Source organism: Nannobrachium achirus (genome assembly GCF_963921795.1).
Source record: "Nannobrachium achirus genome assembly, chromosome: 14".
NCBI lineage: Eukaryota > Metazoa > Chordata > Actinopteri > Myctophiformes > Myctophidae > Nannobrachium > Nannobrachium achirus.
Window position 1 is genome coordinate 41,765,314 of NC_137821.1, and position 25,511 is coordinate 41,790,824.

At 43.0% G+C, this 25,511-nt stretch overlaps 1 protein-coding gene across 1 annotated transcript in view; it reads left to right on the top strand.

Annotated features, from left to right (window-relative positions):
• The first annotated feature begins 1,038 nt into the window (after positions 1–1,038).
• The window catches only part of capn1 (calpain 1), a 57,282-nt gene continuing 32,809 nt past the window's right edge, over positions 1,039–25,511 (top strand). Inside the window, exons 1-3 of the mRNA XM_080741884.1 lie at positions 1,039–1,156; positions 11,863–12,631; positions 22,330–22,399. Coding sequence (XP_080598010.1) covers positions 12,377–12,631; positions 22,330–22,399 — 325 coding nt within the window. The 5' untranslated portion in view covers positions 1,039–1,156; positions 11,863–12,376. The remainder of the gene's footprint in view (positions 1,157–11,862; positions 12,632–22,329; positions 22,400–25,511) is intronic.

Sequence of the window (25,511 nt, forward strand, 5' to 3'; positions counted from 1 at the left end):
CCCTATGTCATTAGTCTGATGCCTTTCAAGTACAAGGCAAAACAATACCCCATGTCACTGCTTCAAGTTGTTTTGATTCGTTTTAACCTCTCTACAGGGACTTACAATGTTACACTTCTCTCTATTGATCAGTGCACTTTAAAACTTTCGGACGAGGCTTGCTTAACGAGTAATAGACTACACCTGGAAATACAAAAAGACGTAAATTCTTAATCCAGCTGTGCGGGTGGATTAAACTACACAACACATGATCACAAAGGCTTGTGTTTGGAAGCTGTTAGGACTTATTTATTTGGGGACACAAGGATATCCTGCAGGTAAGAGGAAAGTGGACTGTTGTGCTGTTGTCTGTTTGGCGAAAAAAATAACTTCTGGGAAGATTAGATGCTTGCTGCTGTGCAGAGCGGGGCTCTGTGTGTGTGTGTGCCTGTGTGTGCGTGTGTGCTACTACTGTGTGCCTATCAGATGCGCGTCAGAATGCTCTGTTACTTAACAAGGCAGCTCTCTTAATGTTAACGTGAATGCGCTCCTCATATGGATATAACATTTATTTCATTGCATTGTAGTGACTTGACTCGAGTGGACTCGGTGGGGGGCGAGTCCAAGTCAAATTAGACCGAGACCGAGACGAGTCCAAGTCAAATTAAGGGCGAGACCGAGACGAGACCGAGTCAGTGAAAATTTGGACTCGAGTCCTGACTCGAGACGAGTCATTGACTCGAGTACTACAACACTACAAAGTAGCACAGATTAGAAAGTACTGGATTTCCTTTCACCAAAGTCATGTTTTGGGACGGGCACGCTATGATTGCGCAGACTCACATTTCATATTAATATGATTATGAACGTATAGATAGCGGTACCAAAAGGAGACACGCTCGGTGTGATCTTCCAGATCATAGATAAGACAGATCGGCTAGTATTTTCGGCGCGCGGCACCGTCGCACGACGGAGCATAAACCAAAACGTAGGCAAATAGTGGCGCAGCGGAGCAGGGCGTTTCTAAAATGATATGTTTGCTGTGTGAGTGAACAGAACAGGGAGTGGAGCGTAAAAAGTCAAGCATGGAGGGGCACAGGAACAGTCCTGCAGCAAACTGAATGTTCAACACTTTTAACTTCATAAAGAAGGGCGCAGCAAAGCAAAGACATCAAAGGTAGGCTCGATATATTCAATTAATTTGACAGTGGGAAACTTTTTTGGGGAATTGAATTGGGTTAATCCATGACTGAGTAATGTTTTAAACTACTTGTTTTAGCCTATGTTTTGTTATACTGTAGTAACCTGGCTCTTTTTCTTTTGTTTGTTTTGGAAATATTGTAGCTTGTACAACTAGTAAATCTTATTTCCTTTGGATGTTGAAGTGTTTACACTGTAGCAGGCTGTGTGTGGAAACTGGAAACTAAACTATCCATTCCATGGTGAAAGGGTGCCATCGTGGCATTGGTCCGACATCGCATTAGTCCGACACCTATCAATCACCCTAACCAATTTAGGACTAATGAGATGTCGGACTTATGAGCAGTCCCCGGTGAAAGTGGTGATCAGTGACGACCAGGGCAGGCGGCAGCTGTTCTTGCTGATCAAACAGAGAAAAACTGGACCAGACAGATGGAACATTTATTATTATTCCATTTCATTTCCCCGTCCGCCTCAAATGATGCCCACTGCATTGCCCCCCGTTTCTTCTGTCCCATTGCATTGCACCCGTCCGCCGTAACCTATATCTCTAAAACGCAGAGCTTTCTTGACATAGATGTGTTCCGCTGTGATAATAAATAATGACCCCGTCAGTGGGGTAGCAGCCTAACTGTACGTGAAATCATGATTCACCCATGCAGTGCATTTTGCTGCCCCAGAGAGTCGAGACTAGAGGCTACTTTAGATATTTAATTACACTGTCCGTGACCAGTATTTTTCCGAGAGCTCTTTTGGATACTTAAACTATTTACTCATAATAACACACAGCCTTCGCTCTTCTGCACAAATACAGGAAGACTTCTCTTCTCTCTGTTATGCCCCCTCAGCCCCCTGTACTCTCCTCCTCTCGCCAAACATGGCTTATATAGTCCTTAGTCACTGTAGTCTACATTATAATTAGAACCAGATATATTTCAGCCTTGGAGCAGAATATCAGCAGTTTCTGCCCTGAGAAATATTGACATCGGGTTTTGGTTTTAAAAAAAGATCAAAGATGAGAGATGACACTAGGGACTGTGCTGCTGCTGTGCCTTCTCTCTCTCTCTCTCTCTCTCTCTCTCTCTCTCTCTCTCTCTCTCTCTGTGTTCAGTAGCCTAATGAGATGGAAATGTGGATCACGCTGTTGGCTGTTTTTAATGGTTCATATATTTGCATCAAATATGCAACATTAAGAGACAGGACCCAATATATTGAATGATTAATGACTACATGTGTTGAAGATTCAGAGGGAGTGCCATGACTTTATAGGCAGGAAACGGGTTTATGCAATACTTGCATACTAAACAGCTTCAACAAAACTCACCCCCTTGCTGGCTTGCTCCCAGCAACTACATACCCCTATCACCATTGAACACATTATACATAATGATGATTAATTATCACATTAAACAACACAAAATCTTAAGTATTATTATGGGGAAAGCATTATTATGGGGAAAGGGGGCTTTCCCCATAATAATACTTAACAACTAAAAATAGCTAAATGAATGACAATAAGACAATAATTATGTGTGACAGTACACCTCAAGGCAGGCTGAGAAACCCTCCTCTTGTCTAATGGTTCCCACCGGGATGCTACGCTGGTCTAACGGTCCCCAGAGACCCACACACCCAACACAAAGTACTGGAGGTGCTGAAAGACATAAGCATCCTTCGAACACCCCCTGAGAAAGGAGTGAGAGTGAAGTACATCGGGAATCATTGGCCCCGTGAATTCCTGGTGCACCCTAGGCGAGTGTCTTTAGTTTACAGTCTCTCCCACGGTTGTGTGAAATGGTCCCTTTGGTCCGGCTCAAGATAAGAAATGCTGGCCCATGACACAAGTTCCACTGGATTCAATTTCAATTCAATTCAAAGGAGCTTTATTGGCATGAGAAAACATACGTTTACATTGCCAAAGCAAGTTTCAAAACATAATAAAAACAGTTGAAAATGGGGAACATATATACAGTTGGAGGGGGTACAGCATTGTGTAAACAGAGCTGTCACATTTTATCGTTATGTATATAGGGTATGAAGCTTTTTCGAACAAATATCAGCATTTCTTTTTTCTCAATACAATGTCAATAGCATACAGATGAAGGAAGAGAAACAAGCCTCCCGTTTTAAAACGTGTTTAAAGGTAGCAGCTTATGTTTATAGGCCTACTGTATGTGCAGTAGGTCTGGATGCCATTCAGTGGTTTGTAGACCTTAGGGTGGTTGTATTCCATTCTCTAGACGCCTTTTTCGCAATAGTTCACAAATCTTGCTTCTGTGTTCGCACATTGTTGTATTTCTCCCAGTAGGTAGATTCCAATAGCTCTCTAACAAACATAATAGTCTAGAGCCACTGGAGTGCAAGTATATACTGTTGACTCCTGACCTGTATGCAGTTTGGTATGATGAGTCATGACCACAGGACCAGAGGCAAGTGGAGACAAGTGGAGGTCCTATCAGAGAGAATGGTGAGCTCAGCTGTGCTTGGTCTACCTGCCTGTTGCTCCTTGGCATTCAGAGGCGTAGTCCTCGTATTTTTGAGCGGTGCTCCAGGAACAAGAGCTATAGCTCCAACATCTGGCTTTGTCCAGTCAAAAACCGAATGGAAAAAAAACGTGTTAAAAGTAAACCAATCTGAAGCGTGGCCTACATCTGGCCTAGATATGGCCTACATCGCTTGATGAAATTAACTCGGCTCACTGCACACTAGCTGTGATAGTTACTGTAGTCATTCACAATCACCTTCCAGACATCCAGGAAGGAACACCTGGGCCTCAAAGTTGCACCCCCTGACACCGTGGAGCTCCTCAGGCACACCAAACCAGCAGAACAACTTGCAACCTCTTTCTCAGTGGCCTACGACGCTATGCTGGTCTGGGTCCGCCTATGCCTCAGGGTTCAGGCTCTTCTGGCCACTTAGGGGCCTTTTCCACCGGCAAAGAACCGGTTCGGGTTCTTTCTCCCGCCTATGAGATGAACCAGAGGTGAGCTTTTCCACCGAGAACCAAGTTGGTTCCGAACCGTAAAAGTTGTTTCGCAAGAAGAACGAACCAAGGTTCCAAGAAAGTTGCCATCCCATAGATGGGAGAAAGAATCCGAATCGGTTCTTTGCTGGTGGAAATGGCCCCTTAGTGAAGTTGTCCATGGCTACATAGCAGTTTCCATGGTCAGTGACGGTGTCAACACCACATGTTGACACCTGGTACTGTTGCACACTTGTGGATGGATGCACCGCGGCATTGCATCTTGTCTACAGTTTGTCCAGTAGAACACGGCCCAAAGTCCTTGCAGAGTTTAGGAGAACCTGAATTGGCCTGCCCCACTAGCCATGAACCAGTTGGTTGACAGTACTGCAGTAGAGTACATAGACAAAACTCTACTGGAACCTCAAAGGTCTATGGAATAGGGGTGGGCGATACGGTGATAATTATCGCTGGAGACGATACCTTGTCTCCACGATATGCCTTTTCAGAGATATCGTATATATCGTGATACAATTGAGGAGGCCTTGTAAAAAAAATCCTGTTTAATCGTTAATACAGAGATTCATTGCAGAATTAAATTTGAACCTGCATTTTGGTCTAAATCAGTAGTTCTCAAACTTTAAAATGTCAAGGTCTCCACTTAACTCTGACAGCATACAAATGAAACCAAATGGACCCGTAAGGGTCCATTTGGTTTCATTTGTATACTGTCAGAGTTACATACTTGTAAAGTTTAATTTAGACCTCCCAAAAGGAACCCAGAGAGTCTAGTTTTTGTCAAGTAAATTGAAAAATAACTAACCATCAAAACCAACGTGAAAAAGAATCGTGATAAAATCGTGTATCGTGATACAGCTTGGGAAAATATAATGATATTGTATTTTTCCATATCGCCCACCCCTACTATGGAGGGTATGCATCATGCCACTCTGCGCCACTCAAGCCATCTTATGACACTCAAGCGCTCGTTGGGAAACTTCTCCTGACTCCTTCTCACTCCTACTGACTCCTCATCACTCTGTTTTTGCCACTCAGTAGGCGTTCCCACATAACTTCTGGGTACAATGATGTCACTTGCATACCTTCTATATCAGCCAGTGTTCATCTGGACATGAAAAAGACTGTCCGTTTCCAATTCCTCAACCAGTTTTTATCTTCATCTCTGTAGTGTGTATCTATACGCAGTCTAGCAGAGGATTTCTGACTTTGTGTCTGGGCGTGTAGTCTGCAGCCTGTCACTTCTCATTATTCTTCTCACTACCTGCGGTAAGCTGGGGGGACATGGAAGCATATTTCACATGTGAGCATTATGAAATATTCATATAGTCAGATTGTGCTCGCGCCGGCCCCAGCGCTCCACGCCAACAACAGCTGAGTCTTCAGTCTGCTCCAACATGCTTGGATGAGAGTCTTAAATCACAGGGAGGTTAGGGGTTCATCCTGACTTACTGTGGATGTGTTGTGTTGTGTTGTGAGTTGCAGTACTATACAGTATACATGAATCTGAATGAGCTTTATTGACAGGTATGTTTGTGCACATGAGGAATCTGTCTCTGTGAGGTTGGTGCGTTACACTAAATGACAACCGTACACAATCATCTAAATTATTTACTATTTACTCTAAGCTATCAAGTACTGTATATACTATATGCAATATACAATTGTACACTCAATAGACATAGAATGTAAAGGACGGTCTAGCAACGTAGGTAGATACATTTTACAAATGCTCGTACAGTACATTCAAATGATAAAATCCACACACAGCACACCTCTGACTGAGGACAAGAACTAGGCACTTTGGTTGTAATGTAATGGCAGCGTGATGCAGTATTCAGACTATTGTTCAGATAAATACATAGGCTAGAGATCTTGGATACATTATATGGGTTGACGTAGTGCTGTTGGGTGTAACTAATAGGCCTACAGAGTTAGATACATTCTATGGGTTGACATAGTGGGGTTGGGTCTACTTCCCCCAAATTGTGCTACAGGTCGGTTCAGCTGTCGTTGAACATACATTTAATTTTAGTGTTATAGATAGCCTAATGGTCATCATCATTATTATTATTATTATTGCTGTTGTTATTATGCAAGCTAAGTAGCAACACCCAACAGTAGCAGTAGTGGTAGTGGTGGTGATAATGTTAGTAGTATTAAATAGTTAATAGCACCAGCAAGCATGCCATATAAAACTGCATACACTGTTGCAGATTCTAGTTCTACACAAGCAATTATATGATGCTAAGAAAACAATGGCGAACATTATCCAGTTATTACAACATACAGTAAGTACATACTGTTACACATCTGTTATTATTGTAACGCCTGACTCTGTTAGAAGTGTGCGTTGGTAAAATGCACAGCGATAATGGGTCAATTTGTGACTCAGAGAGTGGACCTGTGGTCCATTTGGTTACATTCTTACGCTCATTAGCCCAGTCCACACCAATGATTTGCAATGCAACGAAACCATTGCTATAATGTGCATATGTTGCAGGTCAGTGCCACTTTAGGATTCTGGTGGTTGCAAGTCGCTTCGTTGCAAATCATTGGTGTGGAGCGAGTACATTGTCATGGTCTGTCTAGGAGCATTCTTCAGCCTCTGGGCAGGGCAGTGTTGTAAAGTAACTAAGTACTATTACTTGAGGTAATCTTGAGGTACTTTTACTTTACTGGAGTAATTCCAATTTTCAGTACTTTTACTTCTGCTCCACTACATCTCAGAGGCAAATATTGTACTTTTACTCTTACCACAATTATTTGAAAACCATAGTTACTAGTTACTTTTTTGATTTTTATTATTATTACAAATGTAACCACTTAAGCCCTATACACCTTGGCCATTTGAAGATCTACAAGCTCACAATGACCAGAATCTTAAGAGCTTGTAGATCTATTTTCAAAAGATTTGTATACGTTTGAAAACTTGAAATGGGACATTCTGCATAATGAGTACTTTTACTTTTGTTACTTTTAAGTACATTTTGATGCCATACTTTTGTACTTCTACTGAAGTACATTTTTAATCCCCCCCCCCCCCCCCCCCCCCCTAATTGAGCTGGTAACATCATGGGACAGCGTGGTCTGGTTATAATTGAGCTGGTAACATCATGTGGAGCCGAGCAGAGGAAGACAGAAGGAGACATGAGAAGATAAACGTCAGAAGCAGATGATGACACAATAGAAAGGAAAAAGCAAGGCGAGGTTAAAAATAAAGCTGCTTGTTTGTGTCTGTCTTTTGTGTGGATTAGAGAGAGCGAGAGAGAGAGAGAGAGAGAGAGAGAGAGACACTGAGCCATGAAAAAAGACGACGGCAAGAGACAAGAGTGACAAACTAAATTAAGAACTTATTCTTGGCTTTGTGTTTCTGTGCATCAATGTTCACACAGGGACCACACACACACACACACATGCACACGGTCACACAGGCAGGCACACGCCCTTTCCAAATGACTGGCCACACAGCTATGCATCATGGTGTGAATTCACCCTTTATCAGCCGTCTGATTGGTCCCTGACTGACCAACCAGCAGGCTCTTTCTGCCTTGTTCCGCCTTTTTTATGTTCAATTTGCTAAAACATAATTTTTGGTAAAAACACGGCCGGCTAGTCACTATACTGCACCTGAGAGGCTCCTTTTTACTGAAACCAAGTTTAAAAAGAGAATTGAATACGCAGAATAACAATAAGAAGCAACTGCATTTCGGTGGTAGTGGATGGAGAGAAAGGACTTTTGTCCCACCAAGACACACAACCAATGGGTGCGAAGAGGGGCGGGACAACGGCGGAACTTGACAAAGGGTGAATTCACCCTTTGTCAAGTCCCGCCCGTTATCCCGCCCTTCTTCACACCCATTGGTTACTGTGTCTTGGTGGGACACTCGTGGGACACTCCTTCCACTACCATTTGAATTCAGTTGCTTCCTATGGTTATTCTGTGTGTTCAATTCTAATTCCAAACTTTGTTTCAGTAAAATCATCTGCTCAGTGGCAGTATAGTGACTCAGAATGCTTTTAAATGTTTTTATTTCTCCAGAAATTATGTTTTAGCAAATTCAACGTAAAAAAGGTGGAACCAGGGTGGGACAGGGCAGATAGAGCCTGCTGGTTGGTCAGTTAGGGACCAACCAGAAGGCTAACAAAGGGTGAATTGGTGCTTCAAAGCCAGCCAAACTTTGCAGTTTACAAATAATATGCAAAAACAGACATACACAAACCACACATGCAGACGTACACTGGCACTCAGAGAGAGATAGAGAGGGAGAGCATGTCTTTCCTTGCCAACTGTACTATCAACACTTCCTCCTGGTCTCATATAGCCATCTCAGTGAGCAGTATTTCGGTTTCGCTGGTTTCTACAATACACACAGTACAATCCCAAATAGAACTCTCCAAACAGTCTGCAGTTTACAGTGGCAGGGCTGCACTCGCTCTCTGTAGTAACAATGTAACAAGGATCTGTGTGGCGTGAGTAATCTCTGTGCTATGCGTCGCTGGCACACGTCCATGGATGACTGGAAACAAATAGCGGGCAGAGGGAGGGGATCATTCACTTCACCTTTTAGCTACCGCTAATGTGTGTACTCTATGGGTGGACAGTGGAGACAATGGAATGTAGTCGGTTTAGTCTGTGCTGCAGGAAAGTTGTGATTTGTTGTTTAAATTGACCGTTAGGGAACAGGGGGTTCCCTAACAGTCTGTTTAAACAATAAATCACAACTTTTCATCAATTAAAAGTATAAAATCAAATCATTTCCATAAATAAAAACAATGTTGAAGAAGTAGTGAAAATAGCAGATCTATCCGCTTCACGCTGCATTGTGAGCTTGTAGATCTGCTGTTTTCACTAGTTTGGGTCCCGGGCAAACGTCTAATTTCTCTTTTGGGTCTTGAGCTCAAACGTTTGGGAACCACTGCAGTACAACACCCCGAGTGTTTGTTTAACTTTGTAAGGGTCCATTTGTACATAAGAGTTGAGAATCATCTGGTCCCCATTGGGGAGGGGGAAATTGCTTTTACTGTTTCATCCAACTGAGGGCTGTTGTTCAGATGACTCAAATGATGAGCGCACGGGCGGAGCTGTTAGGGTGTTAAGTGTCTTGGTCAGGGACACGGTTTTGACTAGGTGAAATGAACACTAAGATTTGTTACTGCAATTGACCTGCGTGTTGGCTTTATGTTCTCAATGGTGTCGGTTGAACATCCTTAGCTAGTAATATTAATAGCTAAAGGGCCTCACAGATGAGAGGCCGATGTTGGGTCAGATCAGATCTCGTGCCCGGGGTTTATCGGTGTTCATTTCAAACGACAGCGATCCTCTGTCTTAAGACCGGGCCCGGTATATCCCGCTGTGCCAAGTGAAATATCTCAGACCATTACAAATGAGACCGACGTCTCGCGATTCTAGCCACCCACGATCTCGGGGGGGGTGGTGCCATGAGAGACGTGACTAGATGAAGATTCCGCCCCCTCAAGAGGGATAAAATCAAGAGTGTTTTTCTCTCTCTCTCTTCACGTCAGTTTAATTGCCATTTGTTTAATGTTTTGACAATGAGGGTGTTCCAGGTGATCCCCAGCTTAATGATGGAGACCAAATGGTAACCAAAAGGACTATTATTTATACTAAAGGGAATCTTTCTCCAAAATAATCAATTAGGCCTACCGCATGCCAGCAAAGTCAACGAGCCAACGACCCAATTAGCGCAGAAGTCCTGCAGCTGCGGTGTTCTGACTCGCTATGCTCCAAAATCCATTTTATTACCTAATTAAATATTAAAACAGCGAAATTAAACAAATATATTCGCTATAGTCTATAACAAAGAGTCTCTCTCTCTCTCTCTCTCTGTCTGTGCCATATTTGTAGCTAATAATGCAGTATTGATACTTTTACTTAAGTAAAGAATGGGAGTATACTTTTTCCATCACTGCGCAAATTAGACTACAGAGGCGCACATGGGTATGGTATAACGTACCTTGATTACAGGAGAAAATAATAAAATGTACTTCTTAAAATGAATTCATCATGCTTGTGCTTGTTGCTAAAAAGTAGGTATTGGCAACATGACTAGTGTATCGCATGCTTGCCTTCACACGTGCAAGACAACAGCCATGTTACCATACCTTAGCATTTGCAGAACTGACGCTGCTGGCAGCCGGAGGAGGAGGACATTATGAGCGAGTGTGCAGGCCTATTCGTGGACTCTTTTTATTCTGACTTTGGTTGGTGTTATTACTGTTATGTTGATATGATTGATCTGAACCAAGCTGGACCCAGTGGATTATGTAGTCTACAAGGAAGCACGTTGGCTGTCTCACCCTGTCTGTCTGTCACAGCAATGGATTAATTGGTAGAAGTTGGTGTTACATTCTTCTTTCGTGTAGGTCATCGTCCTTTGCACACAAGTGATAACTGCGCCATCATGACAAAACATTATAAAAACAAAGGTAGGTTGGTAGTCTTCTAGGTAGGCTACTGTGCGCACACTGGCCGCTGCTCACTTTATAGATATTATAATTATATATTCAGTTATGTTTTTGGCAAGCGAGACGCGAGATGTGATGCGCATCCAGCAAGACACGGCTGAGAGTGTCGCATCTCCAATATCATTGATTGACCAGTGTCCACTCCTAAAAAGCATCAACCAGCATTTTAACGGCAACCAGCCAGACATTAAACAGACATGAGCTTAATCAGCTAATAGCAATTATGAATGTCCAAACCTCGCCGTTGTGGGCGTGCAGTCGCCGAAAAAAAAAGTTTAACCTCTCGCTTTTTTTTTTTTACTGTCCCACCAACATCCAAGCATATAGAATAGGGACAGGCCTAGGTTCCTCAATATCATTTAGCTGGGGACCCCCTGGAACTCCCCAAGGACTGGCGGTCCTCTTTGAGGACTGCCCTAGCCAAATCTGCGCAGCAAAAAAAAAAGACACTGCCTTGTTGCCAAATGACTGCGCAGAAGAAGAAAAAAGAAGAAAGAAAGCTATAGGCTATAACGTTTTTGAACAAGTGATTACAACAAGGGAGAGAGTAGGCTAAAGTAAAAAGTAAGTAGGCTAATAATAATAATAAAAGTGTAGGCTGTGACAGAATAGCCTACACTCTGCGCAGCCTAAAAAGGGAGGAGCTGGCTTCATATAATCTGATGCAATCCCGTGAGCTCATTCAGACGACAATAATTGTAAAGGATTCCTACCCGATGACCCGACAATATCAAGCTTTTTGGATATTATCGTGAGTGCTCCCGACGAGTCCCGAGGTCATAAAAAAGCTAATTAACATAATCCGATCGTGTCGGGGTACTGTTCAAGCCCAAGACCGATTCCGGGGCCGACCAAACGATTTTCCCGGGGGGTCCTCCCGAAATCTGGTCGGGGGTCCTCGGCCCCGGGATCGGCTCAATGTGAACGGGCCTTAAGAGTTATATAACACTTGTCTAAGTACCCAAAGTTGCTTTACATAAGGAAAGGAAGGAACCAACTTTCGAAAGAAAAAACTACAACAATCAAGACAAAAGTGCTAGATTAAAAACTGCAAAAAGTTAAGCATGGGTTGGGGAGACTAAGCACTGCACACTAACTCATGTCTGTTCTGTTTCTCACTGAAGAATGATCAGACAGCGAATATGTTTTTATCACCCTGAGTTATTCTGTGTTTCTAAAATCTTTTCTTGTTCTGTTGTCGTCGTCTTGTACAGGGTGTGAACGGAAAGGGCCAGACGAGGAATCAAGAAATCAACACTAAACCACGATTGATGCTTATCACTATACCGTGGCCGGAAGATCTGCCTCTGCCGTGAAGAAGACATCTGTCTCTCTCTGTAGTTTGTACCATGTCCTCATTCTGAGACACCGGTCCTTTCTGTCCCCTTCCCATCATTGTGACTGCTTCCACTGCTTTCGGCTACATCAGCTAAGAGCCTCATCAATATTTGACCACTTCTAATTGGCCGTGGATGTCCCATTCTGATTTATGATTGCACCTCACTGGGGAAGCCATTGCCATCTCCAGCCTCCCACAGTGCTTTACCTTAACCCACCCGCACCACCCCCTCCCCCTCACACACACAAACCATCTCCCACACACGTTACAGAAGGCTGTTGTTGTTGGATATATTACGATCGCCGTCTTCCTGTGGATCTCCACCTTGATTGGCTCCCAGGGGAGCGACAGTGACCTTCCGTTACAGTAACACGTCCTCAAAGCCAAAGATGGAGCCGATTTACGCCACGGGCATGGCCGCCAAGCTGAGGAGCCAGTGGGACCGCGACAACGAGGGTCTGGGCCAGAACCACAACGCGGTCAAGTTCCTGGGCCAGGACTACGAGTCCCTGAGGGGCCGGAGCCTCCAGGGCCGCGCCCTCTTCGAGGACCCCCTGTTCCCCACCTCCCCCTCGTCGCTGGGCTTCAACGAGCTGGGCCCGCGGTCCTCCAAGACCCAAGGCGTTCGCTGGATGCGCCCCACGGTGAGTTTAGAGTTGTGCTTTCACTGAAGTTCAGTCAATTTGCACAATGAAAATCTACATATCAGTAGGGCTGTCCTCGACGCAGGATTTATCAAGTCGATTCGAGTCGCGGGGGTTAATCCGACGCGTCGACGAATCGTTTATGTAAAAAAAAGGAAAAAAAAGTGGTGCTTTAAGCTTTTAAACCACGTCAACGTAATACAATAAAACAGCAATATGTTTTTAAGCCTTTAAAGTGAATTAGATCCATGAACTACCGTGCATATTGAGACATGATAGCGGTGGACACTGGACATTAATGACGATAAGATTGCGTCCAGCCGTGCGTAATTTGCCGTGCGTAATTGTGAATTGTGGAGCAGAGTAGAACAACGGAGGAGAGAATAATGCATCTCTTTGACAGCATGTCGTGTATTATTTCCACAAGTTGTATTTTCTCAGAGCACCGCTGCTGTATCAAAAGAGCTATGTTGCCAATCTGGTGCGAGATAATAAAAAGAAAACAGTTCGCCCGTCGCTATTCCTCAGCCTGAGTCCAACCACCACACACCCACGGCAGTGAAAGTGAAAGCGCATCGCGCTGGCTCTGCTGCTTCTTTGGCCAGCTCTCAAGTAGAATAACAACTCGTCGACGCATTTCCTCTCCAAGCGGTTACTTCAAAATAAGAGCTCCCTGTTATATGATCTATGCAACTTTCAAGTCACGTGAACTGATTTTATTTTTAAGTCTAGTTTACAAGTAGTAGGAAGTATGGACTCAATAAGAATTACATGACAGTCACAGTCCAGCGCTCTCATACCGCACCACAGTATACTGGTGTGATAAAAAATATATATATTTTTGACGGCTCGACTCAAACAATTGGCGTCGATTCCGGGGCTTAAAACGACGCGTCGATTCGTCGATTTTTCGAGGACAGGCCTACATATCAGTGGCAAATATTGAACTTTTTACTCCTTTACTTTGAAAACTCTAGATCGTACATTAACCATGCAACCCTCTATATACTTTGGCTATTTGAAAATGGCAGATCTACAAGCTCACAATCATGTTGTTTCTACATTGTGGCACTGATACTTAAACTTAAAATGCTGTTGACACGCCCCGCTACGGGGAGCGGCACGGAAAAAGGTGGTAAGCTGCTTTTTTTTAAGTAAAACATTTGAGTACCTATTCCACCACTGCATAGAAGTGGAGTGATTTTAAAAACAACAACAATGAACGTATACAAAATGAGTATTAAATATGTCACCTCATCAAAGAGTAGCAGGGGATTAGGATTAGAGGAACCGCTGACTGAGTTTGATACTTTACACATCCACCCAAATGGGGGGATTAATGACAGGACACAGAGTTGACGACCAGACAATTAGCAGTGGTGCAAAAAGTACAGATTTTTTATTAAGTAAAAGAATCAATACTGCAATGTAGAAATACGTTACAAGTAAAAGTCCGGAATTCAAAATGTACAAGTAAGAAATGTAAGAAAGTATTGGCATCAACTTAAAGTACTTAAAGTCAAAATACAAGATGTTTGAAAATAGCAGATCTACAAGCTCACAATTCGCCGCGATGTGACGCGTTGTGAGCTTGTAGATCTGTATGGAGGATTAGATTTACACAGCCCCCCCCCCTGCTGAATTGACTGACTGAGTGATTGATTGATTGAATACTTTATTCAAAAATTGCAAACAGTACAGCAAGTACACGAGGAGAAGAGAGAGACTTTAACCTGCTCTGAGGAAGGCTTTGTGCCGAAACGCGTTAGCGTTCAGAATAAAATGGAACACTGCATTTGAGCCTGTCTTGCATCTTCATTTTGGTGTGCTGCTTTTTCCACTCCTGTGGATCCTTGGGTACAGCAAGTACAATAACGCAATTAAGCAATGCTAAAAAGGACAACACAAAATGGAACAGTATGAAACTTGAAAAGATGAGGTTCAGGAGCTGAGTAAAAACGGTATATAACAGAACAAAACATCAGACATCGGAATTTAATGCAAGTCGTGTGACCTTCTTCAGGCTGAAACTCTGATATCTAAGTGCACGCGCGGCTGCCGTTTTGTTCCGTTTATAAAAGGATATCACAAAAAAAGCCCAGAGGGCTTGTGTCCATCGTGGTCCTCAAAATTGAATTGCTGAAAGGCAGCCATCCATGCCAACTGTTTATTTTCTTTTTATTTATTTATCTTTTGGTTGACAAAGGAAAGAGTCCTGTGTGTGCACTGTGCATGTGACAATATACTATGTCATTGTTGTCGGGTGGAAACCTTTATGTCCAAAACCGTTTGTTTTGTGTTTTATCATTTTAAAAAGGATTTAAACTAGTGAAAACAGCCGATCTACAAGCACACAAGGCGTTGTGTGCTTGTAGATCGGCTGTTTTCACTACTTTTGTGCAACGGCCTTTAAATTGAAGATACAAGGTTTCTGCCAGACAGTGACGATATAATACATGAGAGACAGAGAGAGAGAGTGAGTCTCAGCCACATACACACTATCTTGCTTAGCTTAGGCCTTTAAAGTCCCAGAGGAACATACTGGAGGTCATTGATGAAACCCCTCCATCCTCGCCTCCAGCGGTCTTGTGACCTCCGCTCCGGTTGTTGCCATGACAGCCCTTGCACCTTCCCTCTCCTGCTCTGTCCTTCTTCTCCAGGTGGATATTATTGTTTCTGTAGGAGATATCTTGCAAAGGAGCGCTTGTTGGAGACAACGGAGGCACGGCTGAGTGAGCTAAAGCGAGTCGCATGTCCACAGTCCAGCGTTGCGAAGTCCGCTTGAGCCGATTCAGCGCCGTCTGAATTACGTCCCAATAGGGACAGAATCGGAAATCTCCCCCCTTCCGACTTTCGGCACCCCCGCGCGGTCAAGTGAACACAGCGGAGCGCTCCCTCCCTCCGGTTCAGCCAATCACAAGCTGCGGCCCGACAAGGTCATCTCCTACGGACATAATAATCGCCTCCAGGTGGCTCTAGGAGGTGTACCTCTCTTCCTCCTGCTTTGCGGGTTCCATGTTAGAGCAGGCTTTGTGATTGAACTAGATAATGTGACAATAGAAATGCACACTATATGCATACCTCTGCAAAATGTGTCGGGCGATCGGATCGAGTGAATTATCGAACTAAACTGCAACATCTGATTAGAGTTTGGTCAAAAGATATCAGAATTAGGTTAACATTTTAGCTGCTGCTAAACAGTAAACACATTTCTGCCTTGCTGTCACAAGTTGTGGATAATGGCAATGTGTGGTGGAGAGCAATGGGGTAAAATAAACGAACAATTGTAAACAAATTTAAAATATGCCTTGACCACTACTGGGCCTAAAATCAGTAATTGGTTATATATTACCTACAGCTGAAGGTTTGGCCTGCCACCGTACCGACTAGTCTGGCCAAGGGTTAAAGTGTTTTAAAGCCAAACCATGTGCAAATGGAAATGCCATGGAAGCATTTAATACCAGTTCTTGGAGCCATTCTATATCGCCCTAGAAAAGCCCTACCAGAGGTTAAAAGCCACTCTAGCAGCCCCAAGAGGCCGTGTTGCTCATTATACCCAGCCAGAAATGCCATTGGGTCACCAAAATCTATAGGGGCCATCATCGGGAGAGCTTAATTGGGTCTGCAAGCTTCACGCATTGTTATGCATGCAGCAAATGGCTTACAGCTAATCCCTTGGCAATGCAGCCAGTAGTTTTAGAGATATCTTCTATTGAAGTAAAATGTCTGATGACATATTGCACCCATCCATCATTTTTTAGTCCCACTGAAGATGTACAGTAGAGGGATCTTAGATACACTTTTTCTTGACAATGTGGCAGTCAGAATTGAGGCATCAGTAATTTCCCCGTCATAAAAAATAGCCGATCTACTGCGACGCATTGTGAGCTTGTAGATCTGCTATTTTTTGGCAAACGCTCCGCCCCAGGGGATATTTTGATTATCACGATATCGTAAATTGTGATTTCTTTGGTCACAATAATCGTGACATGAAATTTTCATATTATCCCATGTCCCGTCCAACCCATTTACAGGTGTCTAAGAGAGCTGTATGCGTACACACAGGCCTGCTCCACTTACAGCCTAAATCCCGTATTCCACAGCAGGCTGGAGGAGTTTCCCCAGCGCCTACAGAGCGCACTGGGAGGTGTTAGTGTCAGGATTTTTCACATGTGCTCTTCAGAACGGAAGACTAGGATTCATGCAAAAGTCGCCTGCCTCAGCACACAATGCTCCCTAGAGAATCTTCCTCTCCGTTTGTCTCTGCTCCTCTCTTCCCCCATCTCCGTCCTCACTCCTGCGTTTATACCACACCGTGGCGTGCAGGGACTTGCAGAGAATGTTAGAGAGGCAGGGGCTGAAATTTCTGAAAGGGCCTTTTGGTGAAAATATCGAAAATAGCAGACCTCCAAGCTCACAACGCGTCACAGCGTGATGCATTGTGAGCTTGGAGGTCGGCTATTTTCAAGTGCTTGATACCACACTGAAGTAAATTGACACCGGAGATGTGGCATACGGCATGGATTTCTACACAGGGAGGGTTATTCTTTCAACATAAGATGCTGCATTCAAGTTCAGGAGAGTTTGGACAACGCAATTCTCTTGAATGCTGCTTTAAGGCATGGCATGGAAAGAGTGCGTTTGCATTTCTTTTACCATAGGAAAAACTGCATTCATGGTCTGGAGAGGGCACTTTTTACAGACAGATAAAAGGGCAGGGGCTCAAGACCCCTTTGATGTCTGCATGCCGTGCACATGCCTGGGTGTGATGATGGGAGACTTTCTCGTAAGATCCGAACACGGCCGTCCTGAAAGAAAGATTCAAGATTGCTTTATTTGTCACTCTGTTAACTTCTGCAGGCAGCATCAGAATAAAACAAATATAAATATTTTTTTCCTAAAAGAAGCAATAATAATTTTATAAATACATAGAGCAAGAATTTTTAATCTAAATAAATAAATCCTAAAACTAAATGAATTAATGATATAAAAACAAGCATGACCATATTAAAACACAGCATAAAAGCTCATATCTGAAGATAGCATGGTGCCATTAACCAGTTCTGTATATTTTTAATTTTTTTGTTTTTCTCTTCTTCTGGAGGATCGTGGCTTCTGGCTCACTGGTCCCTCTGTGGTAATAGAGCAGAAAGGCACGTCAGGATGCCTTAAAAGGTCCCTCGTCATGATCATTAGCGTGACAGCAGGCTGTTGGCTCCTACTGTTAGTTACACTCTGTGTGCGAGAGCGAGAGAAAAACGCAAGAAAGTGTGTGTGTGTGTGTGTGTGTGTGTCAGAGAGCCAAAGAGAGAGAAAGAGAGCGTGTGAGTAATGGAGTGAGAGCTGTGCATGTTTGCGAAGTCAGACACGTCTCCCAGTCTGCACTCTTAGAATCCCCCATCTCCCACAATGCATCTCTGCTCCCCCCCAACATAGCAGCTGTAATATTTACCACCATGGAAACCACGCACATTTCTGCCCTCCCAAAAATCTCTTGTATGTGTGAGAGTGAGAGAGTGCATTTTACCTTGCCTTTTGAAGTTACTGTATGCAATGCATGTAATTGTGTTTATGCTCCTTTGAGAACATGTATGAGGGAGGGTAAAACACAATCCTTGCGCGTGTTTGCGCACACATGCCATAGTTTGCCTGCGACTGTTTGTGTGTGTGTGTGAGATCGAGGTATGGAATTGTTCTTTTTATAGCTTCATGCATCTCTCGCTCTGCGCCGCAGCTCGCTGAAAGATGTTTTATGAAACGTGCTTGGAAACGAGATCCAAGGCTGCACAGAGTTCAACACTGTCTCTCCAGACAAGTCTAATTAAGATGCACTAACACTGGTTACTTACTGTAAGGCCGATTCTACAAATCTCTCTACGTTGTCCCTAGACCAGCCCTCCATCGGTGTCTCCAGTCATGTCTGCTCTCCACACATCTGGCCAGCTCATTTGTGCTTTCTGCCCCAGCATCTATCTTAATTAAGTACGTCCACATATAGGTAGGGGACATCCTCTAGATCAGGGGTTTTCAAAGTGGGTGACGGGGCACCCTGGGGTGCCGTGATGGCAGTCCAGGGGTGCCGTGAGATAATTTGATAATATTTGGAATTCATTTGGACACTTGAGTCAGTTCTAATCAAAATGGCTATTATCTCAACGTTTTCCTTGCAACATAATTACTAAAATATGGGATAAATATAAGATGTTGGGAGTGAAAATAATATTTATAGGGGTGCCCTGAGCCAAAAAAGTTTGGGAACCCCTGCTCTAGATCGATGCCCGTGTGTTGGTTCCCACAGTACAAGCTTTTTGGCTGGGAGTTCTTGGTGTCGGTGGCAGTGGCAGTGGCCGGCTAGTCTCATTCTCCTGACTGCTATCTTCTCTGATACACGTGGTAGTGCCCCGTACAGAGGCTTGTTGGTAATGTTCTCGTCCTGGTTGATGTTCAGTACCACACATAACATTCTGGTGTCAGCACACGTCCAGGGACTTCTGTAGGGCTTGCGTTAGTGTCCAGTATTTAAGAGCCGTAGAGGAGAACAGACACCACGGTCGCAGAGAAGAACCTCATCTTGATGTGTCGGGGGAGGTTGGATTTCCACACACTGGTCATGCCGTTAAGAGCTCTCCAAGCAAGTCATTTCCTCACTTTGAAGGTCCTTTTCTGTGGAGCCGAACCATGTGCTAATAGGTATTTAAAGTCACTGACCTCCTTTAGCGCATTACCTTCTGTTGTTGTTAGGGGCGGAGGTTCTTCTGGGATGTTATAGGTTATGACCTCGGTGTTCTTTGCATTTAGCCTGAGGCCAACTTTAGCAGACTCTAACTCCACTCTGGTCAAGAGCTCCTGTGCCTGCTTTACGTGGTCAGATGGCAGGCAGGTGTCATCAGCGTAGTCCAGGTCTGTGAGGGTTTCTGCAGGGTGTCTAGTAGACCTTCTGGGTGCCCTCTAAATCAGTGGTTTTTAATCTTTTTGGCTGTATTTGGCTGGCTAAAATCTAAAATAGCAGCACGGCACAAAGTGACTCGATCTGAGATTGTATGGTTACACATCGGCCCTCCTGCCGACGCAGTTTTTTTTTATCAACTTTTTTATTTTATTCAAAGCATGAATGTTAGACGTAGAAGAGTTACACCAATATACTGTATTATTAATAAAATAAGAAAAAAATAAAATCACAAGATAAATGTACAAACAACCTACAACAACTCAAACAACAAGAACAAGACAAGAGAAGAAAAAAAAAACACCCACCCCCTTTCCCCGGACCAACACGGAATTTAAAATAGTGCATGCCTGTGCCAATAAGCCTGTGCCAGGCTGTTACCACTATGTAGAGAATTCTTGAATCATATCCTTGAGCTTATCTGCAACGCCCGACCATATAATAATGTTGTCCTCATTCGCTCTGTGTAATCTTGCTGTTGACTGCGTGTAATCTTGCTATATACTATATCTAAAAAGGTTACTTTAGAGCCCACTGGTGAAATGTTAAGCTATGAGGAGGTTTCCACCGCGTAGCAACCATCTTCTTAGCTGCTGTTAATCCAGCAAAGAAGATGCGCTTGCGTATATTGTTTAGACGCAACTGTGAGACGTCATTTAATAAAAATAAAGGAGAAGATGTGATATTGACTGAAAAATTGCTGAAAGCTTTGAGGCAACCATATTCCAAAATGAGGACACATTTGGGCATTCCCAAACCATATGAAGGAAGGTACAGAGAGTGCAGTTGGGATTATTCAAGATCCTCATAGTACATAATCGGCGGGGAGTAAAATAAGTTCAATGTACATTTAAATGAATTTGTTGATGGTCTGGATTTATAGAAGATAACCTAACATTAGACCATACTGTGTCCCCTAACCGCAAAAAATCAGGGTCCAAATTTGGTACGTCAGTCCTCCACACAGTATCAACAGATAGGGGCCCATACTGGTGAATGCTAACCTGGTTTTGGAATGGAAACCCGCACCCAGCTTGTATGCAGTATCTGCTATTTTTGAGAACCACTGTTCTAAATTCTAATAGTTTTCTGAAAAACCTATGTTGCTATGTATACAGCTAAAGTCTAAAATGACACATGCTTTCCCGGTTTTAACTTGGGGTCCACTTGGTGACATTTGTACACTCAGAGATACAAAGGGATGTATTAACACTGAAGATTTTACTGTCTTTGTAACAGATGGCTCACAGTTAGCCACAAGGCATCATAAGTGCACATCAAAATCATCCACTCAGGGTGATATTAATGGTTATGACTTTACAATAGTTTTGGTTTTAGATGAGCTTTTACAATAGTTTTGGTTTTAGATGAGCTTTTATGGATGTGTGTGTGCATAGACTTTGGTCAGGAGTGCCATAAACCTACAGTACCTAAATAACCCAACCCAGGTACAGTTCCCTGACTGAATCCTACAATACTCTGGTGGTTGAATGCTTTACGAGGCAACTGTATCATAGATTTAATAACAGTTACAGAGAAAACAGTCATACACTGTGATACAGAAAATAACCATGCTAATTCACAAATAAAACAATACATACTCATACTCACAATATTCTTTACAATGCATTCATGATGATTAGGGCTGTCACAATTATTACATAATCGTCTAATCGTGATTTCTTTTACATAATTGTGATTATTTTTCATAATCGTTTCCATGTTGAAAAATGTTCATAATTATATTCCTTTTAAAAGGTCAAAAATAGTGGAAATAGCCATTTCCACTATCAATATCAAATATGTCAGTAATTTCTTTGTGTTTCTTTGTATTTCTTTCTACGTGTCATATCTACCATGTGCAACTTAAAAGCCTAAAAGCCAAACAGAAATGTAATTGTCAATGACAAAAACACAATTAAATCGTTAAACCCAATTATTTGAGAGAAAATTAATCGTCATGTAAAATGTCATAATTGTGACAGCCCTAACTGTATCATAGATTTAATAACAGTTACAGAGTTAACAGTCATACACATACACTTTCATACACACACATGATGATCAGCCAATGCAATTCAAGACAAGAGAGACATGAATGTATTTAGCAGATCCTCTGGTGTTCACGGCAGCCAATGGCCTTTGGGATTTCAGCTTCTGTTTTGAATCGGCCTATTGTGTTGCAACCCATCACACCACAGAACACTTGTAGAACCGATGGTTCTGTGTGTTGCGTGGTCAAATTCCTGTGTTTAATGTCCATTATATCAACACGGGCTACTCTGTCAAATCTGGAGCGTTCATTTAACTATTGACAGTGTACAAATGAACCCATTAAGGTCTATTTTAATGTTAAATAAACACTTTTATGGAGCGGGGCTGCGTAAAAGCTGAGGTCCAATAAAATGTGAATCATTTGTCACCACCAGACCACATTGGATCTTTTTAAGAGGCTCATGTTGGATGCTGCACGGAGTGACAGACAAGTGTTGAAGGAAACATGATACATCAGAACAAGAATGCACAAAAAGCGCGTTAGACATGTAATACGCGTGCGTGCGTGCGTGCGTGCGTGCGTGCGTGCGTGCGTGCGTGTGTGTTTGTGTGTGTGTGCGTGCCAGCACGTGTTTATCCGTGTATTGTCTTGAGGACAGTTTAAGGGCGAGGGCTAAGGTTAGAATTACAGAAAGGAAAGAATGTAGTCGTAATACAGAAAAACTAATGGTTTTTGTGTGTGTTTTGTGCTCCACAGGAGATCTGCAGGCAACCCCAGTTCATTGTGGATGGAGCCACTCGTACAGACATCTGCCAGGGAGCTCTGGGTGAGTCCTCCTGGGAACCATCCCAAATGTTACTATCCAATGACTCAGCTAGTAAACAAGCAGAGGGGAAAAGCCAAGAGATGAGGTTGGGAGAGGAGGGGCCGGGAGAAGAGCAGAGGAGAAGAAAGTTGTGGAGAGAGATAGGAGAGCTACAGAACAAGGCAGGAAACCCCTAATGCCGCGAATACACTAGCAGTGACAAAAGCTAAAAAAAGCACCAAGCAATCGTCAGAGCTACACTTTAGCCGAGTTGCTGATCAAGTGTTGCTCAACATGCTCGCTGACATCATCAAGCTTGCGCCTGTGTGTGTGTGTAATAGCGTCAAGCTTGCGCCTTTGTGTGTCACAGTGTGTGTAATGGCGTCAGAGAACAAATATATAAAATAAAATATCAAGTCTTTGGATAAAAAGAACAGGGCGCTGGCTGACGGAAATAATTGGTTTCCCCCCATTATCCCATCTCCCATTACAAACAGGAATTGTGTGGCTTAGAACAAAAACATATGATTGACACATCACTGCGTCATTGGAGAGTTTAAAAAAAAGCCCTTTTCAGCTCTCCAATGACACAATACCGTGTCAAATTCAGCTCAACTATTTTTTTGCAGTGTCACACAGCAACACATGTCAGTTTGTATAGCTCCATGTCTCTGGCTTCCACTGAAAATGATTTGTAGCTCGCCACTCTGTCGCTGCTAGTGTGAACTCGGCGTGAGTAGCAGCCTCTCAGTGAGCGTGTGCAGAGTCAGACTGCACCTCCGGGCTGTGGCTGTATAAAATCCAAAGCCAAGATCCGAGTCAAACGGGGGGCCTGAACCATGAGACGCAGGCTGAAGGCGAGGCTTAGGGTTGTTAAGTAACGGATTACATGTAACGGGATTACGTAATCAGATTACAAAAAACAGGTAACTTGTAAAGTCTCTGGTTACATTTTGAAATGTGTAATCTGGATTACAGTAACGGATCTGAATGATGGGGGTTACATGCTGGATTACATTCTCCCCTTGCCCTCATCAATTTTACAAATAAGTTATAACGCCAAACAATAAAATAATCAAGTCAAATCATCTTAAAGTACTGCCACTTTGTTTAAGTACATTTCTGTTGTCCTTTTCCTAATTTCATAGGCTCAATATCATTGTCTAGTTATCAATGGTAAAACTTGTTTTATTTAATTAAAGAGAGTTTTGCTAAAAAGTAATCCAAAAGTAACTGAAAGTAACTAGTAGTTACTTTTTAAATTGTGATAATCAGATTACGTTACTGACTACATTTTCTTTGCAAGTAACTTGTAACTGTAGGGGATTCCTTTTTAAAAGTAACCCTAACAACCCTGCGGAGACGGGAGTGAGAGGGAAGGAGGAGGTGATGGCAGAGAGTGAGACTGCCCTCGGCAGAAATGATTGATAGCACCGTTCTCTCCTGCTAACATGCTTTCCCTCTAAACACCACCACACAGTGCCATGCATAATTCATGTCCCCCGTTTGCGCTGCCTCACATCTGTAAACAACACAAGCTGGAAAACGCGAGCGGCACACAGCAGCAGAGCATGTGCACACACACACACACACACACACACACACACACACACACACACACACACACACACACACTAACGTGCACAAGAACACATACACACACTGGCAAAGGAAGTATCCTCCTCAGAGTGAAACACTTGTCTCCTCCTCTCCGAGAGAGAGATGGGGGGGAGGGGCCGCATTACATAACGATATCCCCAAAACATCATCTTGAGCCAAGTACTGTAGCTAACTTGGAAGTGCTTTGTGATGCTCTTTGTTGTTGCTCTCAAAGCCTATTTCAACTGAGTTGCCACTTTTTTAATGCCATGTTCTGCTTCTGTGTTAGTTAGGGCTCGTTTGAGCTCGTCAATCTGGACACCTTGTGTTCATCATGGGCTATTTTAGACAAGACGAGCTGAATTATGTATAAAGACGTTCAGGGTTTGATTAGCAAGTCAAATTTGCTTGCGTAGAATGCACACATTGCACAAGTTAAATGTTGAGCCGAGTGCTGAGGGCGTTATATAATCTAAAACTGTTTGCGGTCATATACACCATACGCTTTGTAGAGCAGTGTAGATGTAGGCCTACTGTTCCAAGATGTAGGCCTACACATAATTGCAAAATGTAACTATTTATTGGCCTGTCAGTAGAATAATGTTATTGTAATATTATTTACTGTAGGCGTTACAACTAGGCTTATTGTATCATTTATAAAGTAAAACAATGAAACACATTGGGGTGCCCCTGTGGGTCACCTAGTAAGAGTTCACACAACATCATTATGGCTAAAGTCCTTCCTACAGTTGGCCTGGGTTCGAATCTGACCCGAGGCTCATTGCTGCATGTCACCCTGTTCTTCTCTCTCTCTCCCCTGTCTTTCCTGTTTTCTCTGTTTACTGACTACTAGAATTTCGGGCCCCCTTCGGGGGCCCTCAAATCTAGAGCTCGGGCCCCCTCCGGGGGCCCTCGCCGTATACCAGCAATCAAATTGATTTGTCCATATATGGAGATCTCTGTCGACCGCTATTTTTTGCCACAGAGATTTAAACAAATGTATATATATACACACTGTATATATATATATATGCAATGTAATCCATGCAGACGAATACAGGTCCAGTGGACAGGTAACCAATGTTGTTGCCATCAATGTTAAATAGGCATTTGTTTCCAAAGTGTGAAGTTGTTTGAAGTAACAATGTGTTGTAAGGGGTGTGTCTAATACAATTAATATCAAATATCTAAATCTGAATCAAGCAACTGAAAAACTGTCTTAAAGGGGTGAAATGTATATGTATTTCCCTGTATTTATGAAGGAAATGTACAAATGAAATGTGATTTAAAATCAAAAGGAAATACATCTAAATACATCTGTATGGTCCTCCTTTGGGGGTCCTACTTTTAAAGTAAAAAACTGTTAAAAACAGTTCTACACAGCGGCAGAACCGTTTAGGCTTAATATAATAGGGTTTATATAAAGTATGATGTCTTAATCTTACATTGGGAGAAAGTTCTTTCACAGTCACTCAAATCTTTCCTACACATTTTTTTTTTTTACCGATGGGGGGAGGATGGAGGGAGGATGGGA